General features: G+C 48.6%; 1 protein-coding gene across 2 annotated transcripts; it reads left to right on the top strand.

Moving 5' to 3' along the window:
- Positions 1–12,121: 12,121 nt before the first annotated feature.
- On the top strand, positions 12,122–18,263 carry PPP1R15A (protein phosphatase 1 regulatory subunit 15A). 2 transcript variants are annotated; one of them, XM_075605596.1, is made up of 3 exons: positions 12,122–12,408; positions 14,698–16,017; positions 17,621–18,263. In XM_075605596.1, exons 2-3 carry the CDS (start codon positions 14,716–14,718, stop codon positions 17,831–17,833), a joined length of 1,515 nt encoding a protein of 504 aa, XP_075461711.1. In that variant the 5' UTR covers positions 12,122–12,408; positions 14,698–14,715; the 3' UTR covers positions 17,834–18,263. The 2 variants fall into 2 exon arrangements, with proteins under 2 accessions (XP_075461711.1, XP_075461712.1); XM_075605597.1 differs by lacking the exon at positions 12,122–12,408 and adding an exon at positions 12,445–12,468.
- Positions 18,264–18,640: the final 377 nt, after the last annotated feature.

Genomic DNA, 18,640 nt, shown 5'->3' with positions numbered 1-18,640 from the left:
GAAACATTACAAATGTCTTTAAAATATTCTTTTTTTGTTTTTGTTTTTTTTAATGCTACAAGTATTTTCTCATAGTACAGAAATGATTTATTAAAAACACACATGTAGGATATTGCTTGGACTGCTGCTTTAATGTGAACCAAATGCCGAGACAATCACTTTATCAATATTTACATTTATAACGTTTTCTATCAAACTGTTTTGAAACAAAAATGATATACTCGTATTTATTTCTCATTTGATTTATATAGCACCATGTGCGAAGGGGTTTACAATATATAAATACAGGGGAAATAATGTACAAACAGTGGGTATATGAACAGCAAGTAAATAATACATATGTAACGGTTTTTGTGAACTGGCCTGACCCACCCAATCTCATATTGGCCCCTGTGGTCTAACCAGTCCCCATTACAGTGTGATTGTGTCTGGTGGTGCACCTGTTGGCTACAGGACTCCTGAGTCTCCCGCATGATGGTGTATGGGGATGACCCGTCCAGACAGGCAGCTGAGGTAGTGTGCTGAGTCCTACCTATATCCAGTGCTGCGCCTCCACCTCATCAGGATCCCTGCGTCCGCATGGGGGTGGTCCTGGTGAGGAACTCCTCTGAGGTGCCCCTCTCTGTGCAATAACTCCACACTTGCACACGAGAGTGTTGATAATCAGGAACATCTTTATTGTACGGTGGGCCATGCTGCCACAATGGGGTGTAATCAGCCTTCCATCGTTCACCGCACTTCCCTTTGAAAGGTAATGTCCTCCTAAATTAGGGATTCCCTATCCCCGCAGGGATATCTTATTCTGTGCCAGGTCCCTGGACACAGTCTCCTTATACAGCTACTATAACATAACACTTGAACTGCTCCTTCTCTTACTCCTCCTCCTACAGAACCTAACTTTTGACACAGTGCTGTGCCTTATGTATCCTTTGGGGGCTGGCACAACTCTGACATCACTAACCATGGAGTCAGAACCTGTGACCACTCCCATCCATACATAGGGCACCTCACCAGGGTGTGAGGGCAAACCTCCATGATTACTGCTGGCATGCCCATTACTTACCAGGCCTTACTGTCAGCAGGAGAGATGACTGCAACCATTTTATATTATGGTTACATTCTCCCCCTGGTGAATCCCACCGTCCCGGGCTGGGACCTAAATTTGAAGTACCTTTCTCCAGGAAGCACTGTAAAATGGGAACACACACATCATCAAAGAATACAACATTATTCAACATATCATTGCGCCAAACCCGCCCCGTCCAGCAGCCGCGAGCTCACACAACAATATATATATCCTGTACCTCCTAAAAGTAGTGACTAGGGTCAGGCTTTTTGACCTCCCGACCACCCATGTCTATAACGGTAACATGATAGTGGCGCGGCAATCCCCTCTCAGGTCTATAGGTCACCCTGTGTTTATGAATATTCCGCCCAATACTCCAAACCCTCATCAGGTGTTCTATCCGGTCCTCAGCCTTTTTCCCAGTTATTGCACCCCCTTTATTTATCATGTACATTTCTATCGTTTCTCTTAACCACCTGTCCCTATTCTCTTCAATCTCCTCCATGAGGGGTTCTGGGACATACGGGTACTCCAACCCGTGGGACGCCTTGTACTTGGCGACAATGGCCCTCTCAGCCCTGCTTATTCTGGTCAGCTCTGCATTCCCTGCTCGTCCAGGCAGCACCCATGATAGGGGTTCATCAGGGTCTACGGGGTCTGAGATGATATCAGGTCCCATTGGCTCTATTTCCCTGCGCTCTATCTTAAACCACCTCTCTTGTAGTTCCCTATCCCTTTGCACAGGTGTGAATTCCCCTACGGCCCACCAGTAATCCACCACGTCCTCCCTTCGGATAAGGAATCGCGTACGATCCATCCAAGCCACATATCCCTCAAATAAGGGAGCCCACCACCGTGTTTCTTTGAATCTGTTCGAGTCCACAGAGTCACCTTCCTCCGCATCCCCCCATGAAAATACCCCCGATGTCCTTTCAGACCGCGGCGTGGACCACCGAGATGACCCCGAGGCCTTCCCTTCTGATTTCTCGGGTGCGTGGGGCAACCACCGGCCCACCGCTGCTTTACCCAGTTGCCCTCCACCTCTGGAAATACCCTCCGAAGCGCAACTGCTTAGTCTCTCCCCAGTCCGTTCCTCATCCACCCCCAAAGACACCTCCACCAGCTCCAAACTAGGCGGGGACTCCCGGGGACAAGTGATCGGGGCAGGGGCTTTATCTAGGGCGTGGAGTTGGGCGTAGGGGCAAGCGATAGGCCGCCACGGGGTTACGACCCGTTCCCGGCTATCAGTCGACTGTTCAAGGGACGAGAGCTCACCCTCCGCAGTTTGCTGCTCAGCTGGCCAGCTCCTGGTTCTTTGTGGTGATCGGGAACATCCACCTGATCGCCGAAGCGTTGCTTCTCCCCTTCCGACCGCTTCGCTGTTTTTGCCGGACGTGACGTCCTCACCGGATCCGGATGTGCCGCCATCTTGGGTGGGACCCCCATGCGGGATCTCTTCCTCCACGATGACACCCGGAAGCTCTTCCGCCGCCTCTGCACGTGCTGTCCGGGCCTGGCACAGCCTCTCCTCCGTTACGCCTGCGACCGGAGCTAAGTACAAGGGCTGTTCTTACCACTCCGCAGGGGGTTAGGCGTGTCTCGCCCGTTGCCGCCGGATCCGCCGGTCCCTGGGACGGAAGGACTCCGCCTCTCGACCCGCCGATCTGCGGGTGACGCCCGACTCTCCCTACCGCTACTCACGGCGAGGGGTGTCGTTCTCCCTTTCTCCTTACCGGAGGCCGCCTTGATCTCCGATAGTTCGCGTAGGTCCTCGTCGGAGGAGTCTCCTTTCCCCGGCTTAGGGGTCACCGATCGGGGCGATCGTCTTCTACCTTCTCGGTCGGTGTACTGACCGACCGGTTCGTTCACGTTCACTCCAGACCCAGCCGATTAGATCGGCTCCGATCCCTTTTCTCCGGGACCTGCACTTTTAAGCAACAGTGCACCAGGGGACTCGGCGGACAGCCTAGCCGTATCCCCCGGGGGGTCATTAAATTGTATGGGCACGAACATAGGCATCGGCCAAAGGTATTGCGTCCCACATTGTGGACAGCGTGCTGCCGTGTTCACAGTACCTCCGGGCAGCCTGCATTGTAGGCAGAGCCCCACCACAGTCTCTGTGCTGGCCACCCTGACCACCAGTACCCCGCCGGGCACTGCGTAGGGCTGTGTGGACACCATGGTGGTCACAGTCGAGGAACAGGCCATGCTTTTAGTGGGAGCCACTCGTTGCACAGGTCTGTCCTGGAAACTGGTTCCTCGCGACTGACTAGTAGAAGTTGCAGGGCCAGCCACTCCCTGGTTCGGCTCCTCCTTGCTCTGACACAGTTGAAACCCGCCCCCAATGGTAGTAATTATGGGCGGGTCCCACAAGGGAATAGGATGCCCCTTAATTAAGGCCACGCCCTTCTCAGTCCTAGCGGGCGCGGTCAGAGTTTTCGCGCCCTTGTCCCCAACAGGGTGGGGTTCTTCTTTTGCCGCCAATTCCAGCCTTTTCCTTGCAGCTGCCTTGCGTGCAAAATATCCCTCCTTTTTGCACGCTACCTCCGCGGCCGGAACTACTTCAGGTAGTGGCGCCGTCCGTACATCAGTCCCTGGGCCCAATGGATGCATACCCACAGGCCATAGTTGAAAGCCACTCCCCCTGGTGGAAATCAGGGGAGGGTCCCACAGACTAATCGGTTGGCTCAGCACTGGGGCTGAGTGAGTCACTGTCCATGAAGGCGCGGCCACAGCTTTCGCGCCATACCCCCCATCAGGGCGGGGCTCTCCTGTTCGCGCTGCTCCCGGCCAACTCTCTGTAAGTCCTGAACTAGCAGAATTTCCTGCAACTGTCCCACGCGGTCTCCCAGGGAAGCGGGAGCCGCCATTTTGGGTAGCACTGTCAGTCCGATCTATGAATGAGGTAGCGTTCATCTGTTTGCTAGTCAACTGACATTCATTCTCACTGTGTTCTTCCCCGGTTACCACAATGTCCTCAGCACATTCCTCCAGGGGGGCGCCTCGGTGTCCTAGGCAGGACCAAAACGGGGCGGCCACAGCTTTCGCCCCACTCCAGAGCAGGCTTGTAAGGGACATTTCAGCAACAGTTTGCTCTTCAGTGGGGCACACGCCACGTGTGCTCTCCCCATCAGCCTCCGGTCGCCATTTTGGACTATCCGCACCACGCGGATCCTCCATTCTTGGGGTCGACATCCTCTCATAACAGTTATCGTACATGGGGCTCCGTTCTGCGGGGCAGCCACCACACCGGTACAATAAAGATTGCCCTGATGCACCACCACATGTGTACCTAATGTAGGCTGGACTCATGTTGCACTACCTCAGGCTAGGCTCACTCCCTCAGTGTCTGCTGTGACTCCTTCCTCCCAGTCTGTGCTCCCTACGGTAAGTGATCTGGAATGGGCTAGAGTACTCTGGCTCTTCCATGCAGTACTTGGGCGTCTACCTGTCTTGGTTAGCCTAGCGCAGACCCTCTCCAGGATTCCTGACCACGTTAACAGGCTATCCCTTCTGGCATCCTACCAACTAGCACTACCTCAAGGTGACTCGGTCAGCTATAGCCCGGCTCCAAACCCCTCACTCCTTTCCAGCCCCTAGGTCGTCCCTGCGAACTGACAAACACCATCAGCCCCCTGACTACTCCTAGGCACCGTCCCAACGCAGCACAAAGTGGCAGCAGACACTTCTCCCTGTTTCCAAGTGACCTAGCTAAAAGCCTGTCATGTTGACAGGTCTGGTCTCTCAGCAGCGCCTCCAAATGTAACGGTTTTTGTGAACTGGCCTGACCCACCCAATCTCATATTGGCCCCTGTAGTCTAAGCAGTCCCCATTACAGTGTGATTGTGTCTGGTGGTGCACCTGTTGGCTACAGGACTCCTGAGTCTCCCGCATGATGGTGTATGGGGATGACCCGTCCAGACAGGCACCTGAGGTAGTGTGCTGAGTCCTACCTATATCCAGTGCAGCGCCTCCACCTCATCAGGATCCCTGCGTCCGCATGGGGATGGTCCTGGTGAGGAACTCCTCTGTGGTGCCCCTCTCTGTGCAATAACTCCACACTTGCACACGAGAGTGTTGATAATCAGGAACATCTTTATTGTACGGTGGGCCATGCTGCCCTCCACAATGGGGTGTAATCAGCCTTCCATCGTTCACCGCACTTCCCTTTGAAAGGTAATGTCCTCCTAAATTAGGGATTCCCTATCCCCGCAGGGATATCTTATTCTGTGCCAGGTCCCTGGACACAGTCTCCTTATACAGCTACTATAACATAACACTTGAACTGCTCCTTCTCTTACTCCTCCTCCTACAGAACCTAACTTTTTACACAGTGCTGTGCCTTATGTATCCTTTGGGGGCTGGCACAACTCTGACATCACTAACCATGGAGTCAGAACCTGTGACCACTCCCATCCATACATAGGGCACCTCACCAGGGTGTGAGGGCAAGCCTCCATGATTACTGCTGGCATGCCCATTACTTACCAGGCCTTACTGTCAGCAGGAGAGATGACTGCAACCATTTTACATCATGGTTACACATAAAAGAGTTGACCCATCCCCAAAGAGCTTTTACACCAATGTAGGTTTGCTTTGTAAAAAGGAATAGCGAGAAATAAATCTCCAAAATATAAACTACACATTTCTGTTATTACTTATATAGCCATGCATAATAATGGTATATTACTTTCCTCTCTGTTGGCAGTAAGTCCTGGTAAGAACAGGTATGCCAGCAGTAGTTATGGAGGTTTTCCCTCATCCAATGGTGAGGTGCCCTATGTATGGAGGGGAGTGGCTATATGCTCCGAGTCCCTGGATAGTGACATCAGGGATGCGACTGCCTCCTGAAGTATATAAGGCACAACACAGTTAGTTACAGGGGTTCTACAGTGTGGAAGCTGTGTGTTCGACAGAGAGTTCTAGCAATGTTCTGGCAGCTGTGGAAAGCTGTTAGGAATTTATATGGCCTGCATAAGGGATTGTGGGAACACTTTGTGACCCTAGTGAAGTAACTAGCGGTCCAGGTTGACCAATCAGCCTGTCTAGCCACTCTGTGTCCAGGGACCTGGCACAGAGAGGGTCTCCCTAGGAGAAGAGGGAACCCCACTTCAATTCAGGAGGGCGTACCTGGTGAAGGGACAGCACGGAGGGATGTGCGGCTAAAGCCGGCAGCTGCATGTGGCAGTCTGCCACATCACCGTCAACAATAAAGATGCCTTGTTTAAAGATACCCCCACTGTGTGAGTGTGAAATTACTCGCAAGTGGGTGGCACCACCAAGAAGGAGTTCCTCACCAGGACCATCTCCCTGCGGAAGCATAGATCCTGATGAGGTGGAGGCGCTGCACATGATGTAAGTTGAACTCGCACCCACTACCTCAGCCACCTGTCTGTTGATAATCCCCTACTACCATCAAGCGGGAGACTCAGGAGTTCTGTTGCCTACAGGTGCACCATCACACACACGTAATGGGAGTTGGTTATCAAGAGTACCCGGGCCAATGTGAGATTGGGGGGGGGGGAGTTAAACCCGTTACAATTGGAGGCGCTGCTGAGATGATGTAAGTTGAACTCGCACCCACTACCTCAGCCACCTGTCTGTTGATAATCCCCTACTACCATCAAGCGGGAGACTCAGGAGTTCTGTTGCCTACAGATGCACCATCACACACACGTAATGGGAGTTGGTTATCAAAAGTACCCGGGCCAATGTGAGATTGGGGGGGGGGGGGATAAACCCGTTACAATTGGAGGCGCTGCTGAGAGATATATACACCTGTCAACAGGACAGGTTTTTGCTAGGCACGCTAGGAAACATGGAAAGTGTATACTGCCACTTTGTGCTGCGTTGGGAAAGAACCGCAGGGAGACCCTGGGAACCTGAGAGGAGTGAGTGGGTCTGGAGAGGGGCTATAGCTGTCCGAGTCACCTTGAGGGAGCGCTAGGGGTAGGACGCCTGAAGGGATAGACTGGTAACTTGGTCAGGAATCCTGGAGAGGGTCTGCACTAGGCTAGCCAACAGCAGGTAGACACCCAAGTACTGCATGAAGGAATAGAGTACTCTAGTCCATTCCAGATCACTTACCAAAGGGAGCACAGACTGGGAGGAAGGAGATACAGTAGACACTGAGAGAGTGAGCCTAGCCTGAGGTAGTGCAACACGAGTTAAACGTATGTTAGGTACACGAGGTGGTGCACTAGGCATGTTTATTGTACGGATGTGGTAGCTGCCCAGCAGAGCGGAGCTCCATGTACAGTAATCCAGTATACCGTGAACAAGAAGTGACCGTCGGAATGGAGGATCTGCAAGGAGCAGAAGGTCCAGGATGTCGGGAAGAGGAAGGAGAACAAGCTACAGGAGAGACTCTTGTGTGTTTGTTATGAAATGGCGTGAAAGCCGTGGCTGCGCCGTGTTTGTCATGCTTTTGTTCTCGGGATGATACCCCTGAGAATAGTGAGGACGACAGCCATGCGCGATGGGAGGAACGAAATGGACTTTGTTACACACCAATTAACAAACAGCCAGACGCTACCTCAAATACAAAAAAGGACAGTACTTACCAAAATGGCGGTTCCCGCGTTCCCGGGACACCGCGTGGGCCAGCTGCAGAAAGCCTTGCAACTCTGCAGTTTGCAAATTGTTGGCCAGGATTGGCGGCAACGAGGAAACTCCACCCAGTTGAGGAGTTTGGCGCGAAAGCTGGAGCCGCGCCCTCATGGACTATGACTCACTCAGCCCCTGTGCTGGGTCAGCCTACAAAGCGGAGAGACATCCCCCTAGTTTCAACCAGGGGGAGTGGTCTAAAGTTCCACCGGATGCTGATGGAGGAAGTGGGGGGAAGGACAGCTCACCCATCCCCTGCACTTCAGTTGCGAAGAGCCATCGATCACTACAGACCACTAGGAAGAGTGCTGCCGTTGGTGACCATGGCTGAGCAAGCGGAGAAAGTGGAACAGTGTCCCTTAATATCAACCCACCCCTACTCGGCTCCAGGAGGCTTCCTGATCATCCGAGCGGAAGGTGTGGAGACAGTGGTCTGTCTCTGCCTGCAGTGCAGACTGCCTGGTGGAGCCGTGGGCAGTGAGGCTCGATGCCCTCACTGTAGCCTACAGTACATGTGGCCCATGAAAACTTTTGTGCCAATACAAAGTGTAGGGATGAGACATTCTACCCCGACGTCGGCAACGGAGCTTCTGGGTGCCCTGTGGAGGGAGAGTGCAGATCCCATGGAGCCGGAACCCGACCGGGTTCTCAAGCAGGAGAAGCCCAGTCATTGCAGAGGTGACTGGAAAGGAGTCCATAGATGGTCCCCTACCGGAATACCCCGACCGAACTGCAAAATAGAGTCCTCGGACGAGGAGTGTGCCAGGCTGGCAGAGGCACAGGACTTGCAGGAGGAGTACCATGCTACTGGTATTCCGTGGCGAGATGCCATTCCCCGTGGTGTGGAGACACGAAGCCGTGTGTCTCCAGTGCCGCGACAACCCGATCGCCGGAGTCCCACTGCCGTGGCGACTAGCGGGTCGGAAGGAGGTCGATCTACCCCGACCCTGCGGAGCAGTAGGTTAACCCAGTGCTCACCGCAGATTCCGGAGGTGAAGGCGAGCGAAGAGCGGAACCAGGGTCAAGCTGGACCGCGCAGCAGAAGGGCGTTACCGGATATCCTCGTGGAAGAAGAGGTCTCGCTTGGGGACCCAACCCAAGATGGCGTCGCAGCACGTGCGGATCCCGAGACAGTTCCGGACGACCTGGGCGGTGTCGAGTGGGAGGCAGTGGCGCCTCTACAGTCGAACAGTGGGAGTCAATCCCCTACGAACAGCCGACGGAGTGGGCGCTCGAATCGGAGAACGAGAGGACCCACTACCGAAGGATTGAGCGAACATTGTGGTGTACGTGAGTCTGGTGTTGCGGAGGAGCAGGCCGTGACCCTGCCGGCACCTACCGTCCATTCCCGTCCCCCAACCCCGTCCCTGTCCCTTTGGGTCGACATCTAGTCTGGGTATGTCAGGGGATTCCCGGGGTCCTATCACCGAACGGACTGGAAGCCTGGACTGGGGAACATCTGATGATGGATCGGAGGATGGAGGGAGAATTTCATCCTGAGGTTCAATTGTTAGCGCGCTGAGTCGTGAGGGCGGACACTGGTCGCAGCGCAAGGAAAGGGTTGCGCGATCTGAGGGTACTTCAGGGGTATCCTCGGGCGGGCCTGATGATGAAGAGGAGCAACTAGAGCCTAACTCCGAGGAAGAAAGGGAGACTAGGTGGTGGGCACCGTTATACGAGGGGTATGTCGCCTGGCTCGACCGCACCCATTTTCTGCTAGAAAGGGAGGGGGTGGTTGATCACTGGTGGGCTCCCGGAGATTTTGATGATGAGGCATACCTTAGGGCCCTAAGGGTAAGATGGGATCGCATCCAAGGAGGCCTTATTACCCCAAAGGGATCAGAAGGGTTGGATGACCCGATAGAATCAGATGAGCCCCTGTCATGGGTGTTGCCAGGAGCGGCTGGGCAAAGTAGATTGACCAGGACTTGCCGAGCTGAACGGGCGATCGCAGTCAAGTATAAAAGATCACATGGGCTCGAATACCCGTATGTACCCAAACCTCTAATGAGAGAAATCAAAGAGAACCGCGAGAGGTGGCTCAGGAATGATATAGACTATATTGTTACCAAGGGAGGGGGCATTAAGGGGGTTCAGGCGGAGCAAAGGGTTTCCCAACTCATGCGGGTCTGGAAGATAGGACGCAGTGTGTATATGCACAAGGTGGTATACTGTAACGAGCGGGGGTTACCATGAGAGTACAGTGTAACTGTTCATGATGCAGCGGGGCGGGAGGTGAAGAAACCAGACCCTCATCACTATTATTAGGTCCGCAACGAGTGGTCTGTCTTTATTCTTTGCTGCTTACTGCTGGTCGGTGAGCGGATGTTGTCATTATTATGAAAAGTGATGATGTTAATACTAAGTTTGTGTGTTCTTTTTCAGTGTTTCCTGGAGCAAGGTACACAAAATTTAGGACCCAGCCGGGACGGTGGGGATTCACCAGGGGGAGTATATAGCCATGCATAATAATGGTATATTACTTTCATCTCTGTTGGCAGTAAGTCCTGGTAAGAACAGGTATGCCAGCAGTAGTTATGGAGGTTTTCCCTCATCCAATGGTGAGGTGCCCTATGTATGGAGGGGAGTGGCTGTATGCTTTGAGTCCCTGGATAGTGACATCAGGGATGCGACTGCCTCCTGAAGTATATAAGGCACAACACAGTTAGTTACAGGGGTTCTACAGTGTGGAAGCTGTGTGTTCGACAGAGAGTTCTAGCAATGTTCTGGCAGCTGTACAAAGCTGTTAGGAAATTGTACGGCCTGCATAAGGGATTGTGGGAACACTTTGTGACCCTAGTGAAGTAACTAGCGGTCCAGGTTGACCAATCAGCCTGTCTAGCCACTCTGTGTCCAGGGACCTGGCACAGAGAGGGTCTCCCTAGGAGAAGAGGGAACCCCACTTCAATTCAGGAGGGCGTACCTGCCGAAGGGACAGCACGGAGGGATGTGCGGCTAAAGCCGGCAGCTGCATGTGGCAGTCTGCCACATCACCGTCAACAATAAAGATGCCTTGTTTAAAGATACCCCCACTGTGTGAGTGTGATATTACTCGCAAGTGGGTGGCACCACCGAGAAGGAGTTCCTCACCAGGACCATCTCCCTGCGGAAGCATAGATCCTGATGAGGTGGAGGCGCTGCACATGATGTAAGTTGAACTCGCACCCACTACCTCAGCCACCTGTCTGTTGATAATCCCCTACTACCATCAAGCGGGAGACTCAGGAGTTCTGTTGCCTACAGGTGCACCATCACACACACGTAATGGGAGTTGGTTATCAAGAGTACCCGGGCCAATGTGAGATTGGGGGGGGGGGAGGGGATAAACCCGTTACACTTAATTGTCATGTTGTGGGTGGGAGCTTTGGCCCATTAAACACCAAATAAACCAGGAACACACTGGCACTCAAGAGGTTAACATAATCATAATCTTGAAACAGTGCAACATCTTTCATTAACAATCCCACGGGAAACCAATCAATACACAGAGGCACCTTTGGGTAACACGACACCCGGATGAGGTACAAAATCATATCAGTCTATTTTAATACTGTTAGGAAAAAAAATGTAGCCAACATGGGACTTTCCAATTAATACAAAAATGAATTTGTATTTCTTTTCGACAGCGTGGGCATTTCTCTGTTGTATTTTAGCTTCCCGTAGAAACAGTGTGTAAATTCCAGCTCTGAGGGGGAGGGCAGACGTGTTTGTGACGTTAGAGTAGGAGGGCAGAGGTGGTCTAAACAGAGGGGCCTTCACCAGTCCTCAACCCCCTGCCCAACAGGTCAGGTTTACAGGATATCCCTGCGTCAGCACAGGTGGCTCAATCACCACCTGTGCTGAAGCAGGGACTGACTGAGTCATCTGTACTGAAGCAGGGACTGACTGAGCCACCTGTGCTAAAGCAGGGACTGACTGAGCCACCTGTGCTGAAGCAGGGATATCCTGAAAACCTGACCAGTTGGGCGGGGAGGTGAACACTGGAGTTGAGCCTCCCTGGTCTAAGGGGTAAAGTAATGAAGCAGGGGTTATTCAGACAGGGTTTAGAGCTGAAGAGTGAAGGGTGCAGACAGAGGCGGAAGCACCCCCGCTCCTATATATTCCCCTGCTGCCTTATCGCTTCCTGTACAAACCAGTGTGTATAGTCCAGCTCTGTCAGGTGACTTCACCTCAGTTCCCAGCCTCGTGACGCACCACACGCTCCCTTCCCATCGGAACTTTGTTTTCAAAATAGCATGTGACGTTACGGCACGCCCTTCGGTCACCCATGACAACAGTTTCTTCTGTCATTTTACGTCACGGCAACAGGAGAAAGCACACGTACTTTCCTGGAGATTCTGAAGACCACACCTCCTGCTCTCTGGTTGGTATGTCCGTTTAGTTGCCAGGGCAACTGGTTTCGTGATATCACTCCCGAGCGAGCCTATATAAAGGGAGGCCCGGTGACTGGGAGGCATTCTACTACTTTAATACAACCAGACAACATCAGATATTTTTTTTATTGAGGGTCCAAATGACAAGGCATGGCGTGGGTCTGTAAGAGCTTAATCGGAGGTAAAGACAAAATGCTGTGTGCGCTGAACAAGAGAGCAGACAGAAGAGTGGAGCAGAGTGCTGCTGTGTCTTTCCGTGGGTGTGACAGCAATTGCGAGGTCACCTCGGCGCAGGACAGCACCACTAACTTCTGCTGGAGTGCCTTCCTCACCGGCTGAGCCCCGCACCCCTGCACCCATCTGGTAAGGGCACAGCTGCCTATAGGGTGCTCTCCCGTGCCTTCCAGCAATGGAGGCAATTCTGTATGTTTGTTTTTTTTTTTTTTTTTATTCCCTTAATATATCGGCACTGTTTTGTTGTTGAGTATCGAATGTTTAATATTTTTAAATAAATATTATAGAAAGAAAAGGATGTTTTCCCAAAAGTGGCACGAAGCCATGTGTATCTTTAGGGTGAGCATCATCAATGTAGGTTTAATTGAAATTGGATATATTGTGTATTCTAGCATCCAAAACTAGTCGTGTAAATAAACTACACATTAAAAATAAAATACATTACAAAATGTGTGTACACCAGTTTGGTTTGACTACCATTATGATTAGATGGCTCTAGATTAGTGACAGTCGCAGACTTATTGTGTGTGTGTGTGTGTGTGTGTGTGTGTGTGTGTATACAGTATATATATATATATATATAGTACAGCTTTTTCCCCTATAGGATGAAGTGCTTCACACTTGTAGTATGCATATCACATTTTAGCAGCACAGTTCTTGCTCTGAGCATCTTACAATCTGATGATGCCTGAGGCACAGGGAGGTGAATGACCTTGCTTATGGTCACTAAGATTTGACTCTGGGATTTAACCCTTCGGGGGGCAGGGGGGCGCATCAGGTTCCGGAGTACCATGCCTCCTCTGGCACCGTGCGGTCACTGGACCGCGGCGGCTATGTCCCAGGAAATGGAAGGAGTGCGCCTCCGTTTCATCGCGGCAGATTGCGCCATAGGAACGCAGGACGTGATTTTAGCAGGAAAACAAAATTCCCTGGGCATAACGTAGCCACTACGTCATGGGGCACTTAACAGGTTAAACTAGTCTCCCCGCTTCAATGTTGCCTACTGGTTTCAGTTTGGTCCATTTATAACAGAGCCACCCATTCATCCCTCAGTTATTTCCCTGTACAGTTTGTGCAGCTTGTTTCCTGCATGGACATGGTAAGGAATGTCCCAGCACATCATGGCTTCCTGCTGATCGCAGGCTGTGCTGCATTCCTTCTTCATGACCAGTATGATCAGTCACAGCAATGTGTATGTTGTTGGCAATAGATCTATCCGGTGCTTCTGTTCTGCCGGATTCCCTGACCAACCCAGTAATTAGCAGCCTGTTTAATCCGTTTGTTCAGAAGCTAAATCAGTAAAGCACCATTAACAAATGAATCATTGCATAATGGCGTTTTGTCACATTGCTTTTAAGGGCCAGCCCTCTCCTAGGATAAGTAAACTAAAGGCAGTTTCATGGGTTAAATGTATGGATTTTGCCATTTCAAAAATCTGTTTTAGTATATAGTATTTAATCGGGGGTCTCCGGAGCTGAAACTCGTTCATTTCAACTCTATATGCGTCCCTGCTTCCCAATATATTTGCCTCCTTTAAGGTGCTACCGGTTCCTTATGCAGAAATGATGGTGGGGATTTCTATTGGCTTCAGTGCCACAGGAGATTTAAACCTCCATATTGTTCACCCAGCCTGGGAATCTACCGGCAGCACCTACCAGGGTAAGTACTGTACCTTGGAAAGCAGGGGATCCCCAGAACTGAAATGAATCCAGTTGGGATCTTGAGATCCTCATCGTAATACTTGGAGAGGGGACCACACATTTAAATTGTACTAATTTAAAAGTGGTGCTCATTTTTTTAAAGTTAAGTAGCAACGGTCAGTGCGTGGAGCAAATCACGTGCCTCCTGTTTACATCTTGTACACAAGTGTGTGTGACATTCTTTATACCATGGATGCCATCTGTGAATGATCTAGCATACTGACGTTCGTCTTGTTTACATGACACAGCAGGCTATTGCAGTTCAAGGAATATGAATTAGGCAAGTGTGTGATGCCATATCATGTAATAGTTTTTTTTTTTTTTTCATTGGGTATTGAAACCATTAGCAATGCTGCAGAAAATTTAAATGTTAGGGGGCTTTCAATGTATTACTAAACATTGCTGAATGTTTCCTAATTGGTGCACTCTAAATACAGTAGGAAGATCCAGAAACAAAACAAAATGGATAATTCTGAATTATAATCCATATGGTAATTCTCAGTTCTGTTGATTAACTCCAGCTTTGATATTGTGGTGTGAGGCACTGAAATCAAACCATGGCATTATTAATTCAATAAAGATGCCTAGAAGCTATTCTATTAATATTCAACAGATGGTGTTTTTTTTTTTTAAACTTGGGATAGATTCAATTAGAAATGTATTGCTGTAATTTAAAGTGAAATAGACCCAGAATTGACTTTTTTTTTTTTTTTTTTAGGGGAATACAAAGGCCATTATGGGTTTCTATCTACATTACCTCAATCTTGGCTCAAATCGAAGGAACGTCACCTCTCATATGACCTATTGGCATAGAGGAACAGCCTTACAGTTGGACACCGTAAAAGTCCACCCTTATCCTGAGATACAGTTCATTCATACTCAACTGGGTGAAGACATGGTCATTCTCACTATGGCTGCCAGAATCATGCAGTCCCTGGCTTCCTTAGCCAAAAATATCATGTTCAAAAGAATCTGGTATTGGAAGCTGCTTCCAGCCGAGTGGATGAACAAAGTTCTCAGTGTAGCGCTGTGGAGTTGTTTGGTAGCTATGGACATATTATTCACGTGGGAGATTAAGCCAGAGCTTCTTAACAAGAAGAAATCAAAAACTCCAAATCTTATTGACATTACAATGGGCTCAATTTCTACAAAACACCATTGGAAGTATCCGACAGAACCATCCAAAGAAAACACTAGTCTAGAAGCCAAGGAAATTGAAAGCCATGAAAATATGATGGAGCAGCTTCAAAACATTGAGGACATGGCTATGGAAAAACATTCGAAAGCTCTGTACAACAACTTGGACAGGATGTTTAGCAAAGAGGCAAATTTGCCATCATGTACAAATCAAATGATTCTATCCATGGTCTGCCTACCATTGGAGGATGATGATGTGCTTTCTGACTGGTCAAGTACAGCTGAAGAAGAGTCAGAGTTGAACAGTGGATCAGAATTTGAAGGTTCTATTTCATGCTGGGAGAAGACAGATTCTGCTCATTCCATTGAAGATGTATCCTCTGACAGGGGCATGCAAAAGTCCTGGATTCCAGAGTCCAAAAAGGAAGCTAAAGATTGTGAGGAGAGTGACTGGTCTGACGATGACTCCTGGGACTCCGATAGCAATCCAGACTACAGCAAAGAGAATGAAGACTTATGGGATGCTTTCTGCCAAAGCGAAGATCCATACAACCCCCTTTATTTTGCTATGTCCACAAAGAGTCCTAAGAGACAGCATGAAGATGTGGGAAAGGCTATCGTGGAGATGCAAGAGGTGCCCATTGCTAATCCCAAAATATATCAGGATTCTGATCAGGAGAGTGGCATGTTTTTTATTCCCTTCGAGAAGCAAGCACCTGAAAATACAAATTATGCCAAACACAATTACAGAGGCAGACCTGCTCAGTTTAGAAGCCTGATCCCCTTGACATCTGTTAAACCATCTTCACACAAGTGCTTACTTCGGTGCAGAACAAATGTAGAAACCAAAAACATTAACGTTGAAGATGCACAAGTAAAAGATAATGGCTCTATTAAGAGAGTAAGTATGACCTTTTAAAAAAAATAGGTATTCGTGTCAGAGGAGTAAAGACAATGTTCTATACAAGCAAACAAATTGACAAACTTTTAGGGCTAATTGGAGACCTAATCATGCACTGCAATTCACAATCCATGATCAGCCAGGGTCCAGATTCCAATGCTATAGCAAGTGGCACAGAGATGACCTACTTAAATTAACCTTTATGGGGGGTTTGTATTGAGGCTCGTTTCCTGACTTTTTAGTAGAAGGGGATTGACCATTGTGGGATATAAATAGCATTTAGTGTGTGTGTGTAGATGGGGGAAAAAAGGATATTTATTATATCAATCATTTTATGGGTTTTGTGAATGTTTCTGGTTACTTGGAGATTAAAGACTGGCTTTATTTTTATTTAAAAAACAAAAACAAAAAAAAGACTTTCATATTGTTGCATTAGTTGCTCATCTGGGACCTGACGCCACCTCGTGAAATGAGGCAGCAATACATCATATCCCTGAGGTAGAAGGGGACCAGGAAGAGTGAGTCAGTTAAATCCCACATATAGCGACGGTTTGCATGACTCCTTTTGTAACACCGGGATTGGTATACGTCTGTCTATTACATCATGTTTGGGAGTAGCTGATATGAGGTACTCGTGCAGTTACTAAAGTGGGCAGCACCATTCCAGAATATATTTTTAAATAATTTTTTTTTTTTTTGTTTGTTTTTTTTGGTGCGAATTGGGATTTGGTATGGAAGAATATTTATTTTAGCATTTATGATGGCACCAAGCATGTGCAGTGCATTACAAAATTGGTATGCAAACAAAACATACATTGAAGGCTTTTTACAAAGCCGCAAAACCCACCGGATTTGAACGTTCACGTGTAGCCAAAAGGGGTAAAAGCTGTTTTGGTCCTTTTGACAATCAAAAAATAAAAGTATGCTTTAATGCATTGGAACCTTAAAGATGAAAAAGTTAATTGACCTCAGCACATGACAAGCAAAGACATTGAGATGAGCTAAATGGAAGGGCAGAGGCGTGGAAAACCTTAACAAAGGAGATAAGCAAAGAGTGAGTTATGAAGGTGTGCAATTAAGTTTTGCAAGACTCGAAAATGGAAAATCCCATTATCTGTACAGAGAAGAAAACTTGTCAGCAATTAATTGCTGATATCACTGCCTGTGCTGGGTAACTGTTATTTCCACTTCCCTTTTTAAAGTAGTTTTACTATCGAAGTTCTGAGAAGTGAGATGTGCAAACTAGCACTGAGTCATACAGTATATTAAAATGGTACATACTGTAGCTACCACATCTGGGCGGGATTCTAGAGTATGTAAACTTAGGGGAAATGGGCAGGAAAGTCCAGCATTTTGTCTTCATTTTAATAGGACACTACTCATGGGGAAAAACCCTGAGCATTTCAGTCTTTTTTATATTTTTTAGAAGCTGCTCTGCATACAAATGTATACTTATAACAGATCTTGCTAGTTCGCCTGCAGTAAAGTTCAGATGACCCCACTGTTAGCATCTCAAGCAGAAAGCATTGTTGTTTATGAATAAGAATTATGGGGCTGGGTTATTGAAAGGAAAGTGTTGATTACATGATAATCTCTCTTCCAGGTGTGTTTCTCTCCCATTGTCACTGTTCACCGCATGGTTGCTTGGAGCTATGCACACAGAGTGGCTCGGAAGGGCCCATGGGAAGAGCACGCACGAGATCGCTGTCGCTTCCAGAGACGCATCACTGACACGGAGGTTGCGATTGGCTCCTGCTTGGAACCTTACCACAGAGATAATGTCTGGGCTCGTCTCCAAGCAAAGGAGGATGAATAGGAGTCGTTCTGCAGAAAATGCTGAATTCAGAGACTTTGGCTCATGCATATATAAACTTGTATTATGTGGGGGGAAAAGACTGGGGAATGCATACAAACCTGCCAAATTTCTTACTATTTATTCCAAAATTGCACTTCTCAAAAAAAAGGATTCTTATTTATAGCTATGTAGCTCACTTGCACTAGACTGTGTGCATGTATATTGTAGCAGTTTATTTATAAAAAAAAAATGCCTATCCTGCTGGCAGATTCAGGTAAATTTTTTAAGCAGTTTAGAAATGTATTTATTTTTTTGATATCGGTTGTTTCTTACTGTGCCATTAACAAGCTCTTGCCTGGAAATCTTGTTAGGGCAAATCTGATCTGTTTTAAAGCTGCAGACCAAGCAATATCCTGTGTGTTTTTAAAATAAATCAGTTCTGTTACTTTTACCTTGCCTATAATTTTTTTTTTTAAACTACACCTTTATCCCTCCACTTCAAGTGTTGGTTTATAATTAATCCACATGGGGCATCTGTGCAAATATGATGCAACGGCAGCTGGTCTCCAGCATTGTCTTTACCTCTGGTTAATAGTGGGGGATGAAGTGATATTACTAGGACAAAGTTGAAGCCATTTTACAGTAGTCCCCTACACAAAGTATTTGCAGCAGTCTCTTACTGATGAATAATCGAATAAGGAGTTGAATATGAAGGGGTTTAAGGGCGGGATGTTCTTGTTCTCTTCTTGGCCCCCAGAGCCAAGCATAGATGCGACTGTTCCACTCAACGTCCAGGCCCCAGACCCCAAAATGTCTTTTTTTTTTTTT

The sequence above is a fragment of the Ascaphus truei genome, chromosome 6 (genome assembly GCF_040206685.1).
Source record: "Ascaphus truei isolate aAscTru1 chromosome 6, aAscTru1.hap1, whole genome shotgun sequence".
Taxonomy (NCBI): Eukaryota; Metazoa; Chordata; class Amphibia; order Anura; family Ascaphidae; genus Ascaphus; species Ascaphus truei.
This window is presented reverse-complemented; position numbering and strand designations above follow the sequence as displayed.

Excerpts from the sequence above, each read along its gene's own strand:
- PPP1R15A (XM_075605596.1), top strand. The coding sequence starts at position 14,716 with ATGGGTTTCTATCTACATTACCTCAATCTTGGCTCAAATCGAAGGAAC. Across the intron at positions 16,018-17,620 it reads ATAATGGCTCTATTAAGAGA|GTGTGTTTCTCTCCCATTGT; the intron begins GTAAGTATGACC and ends TCTCTCTTCCAG.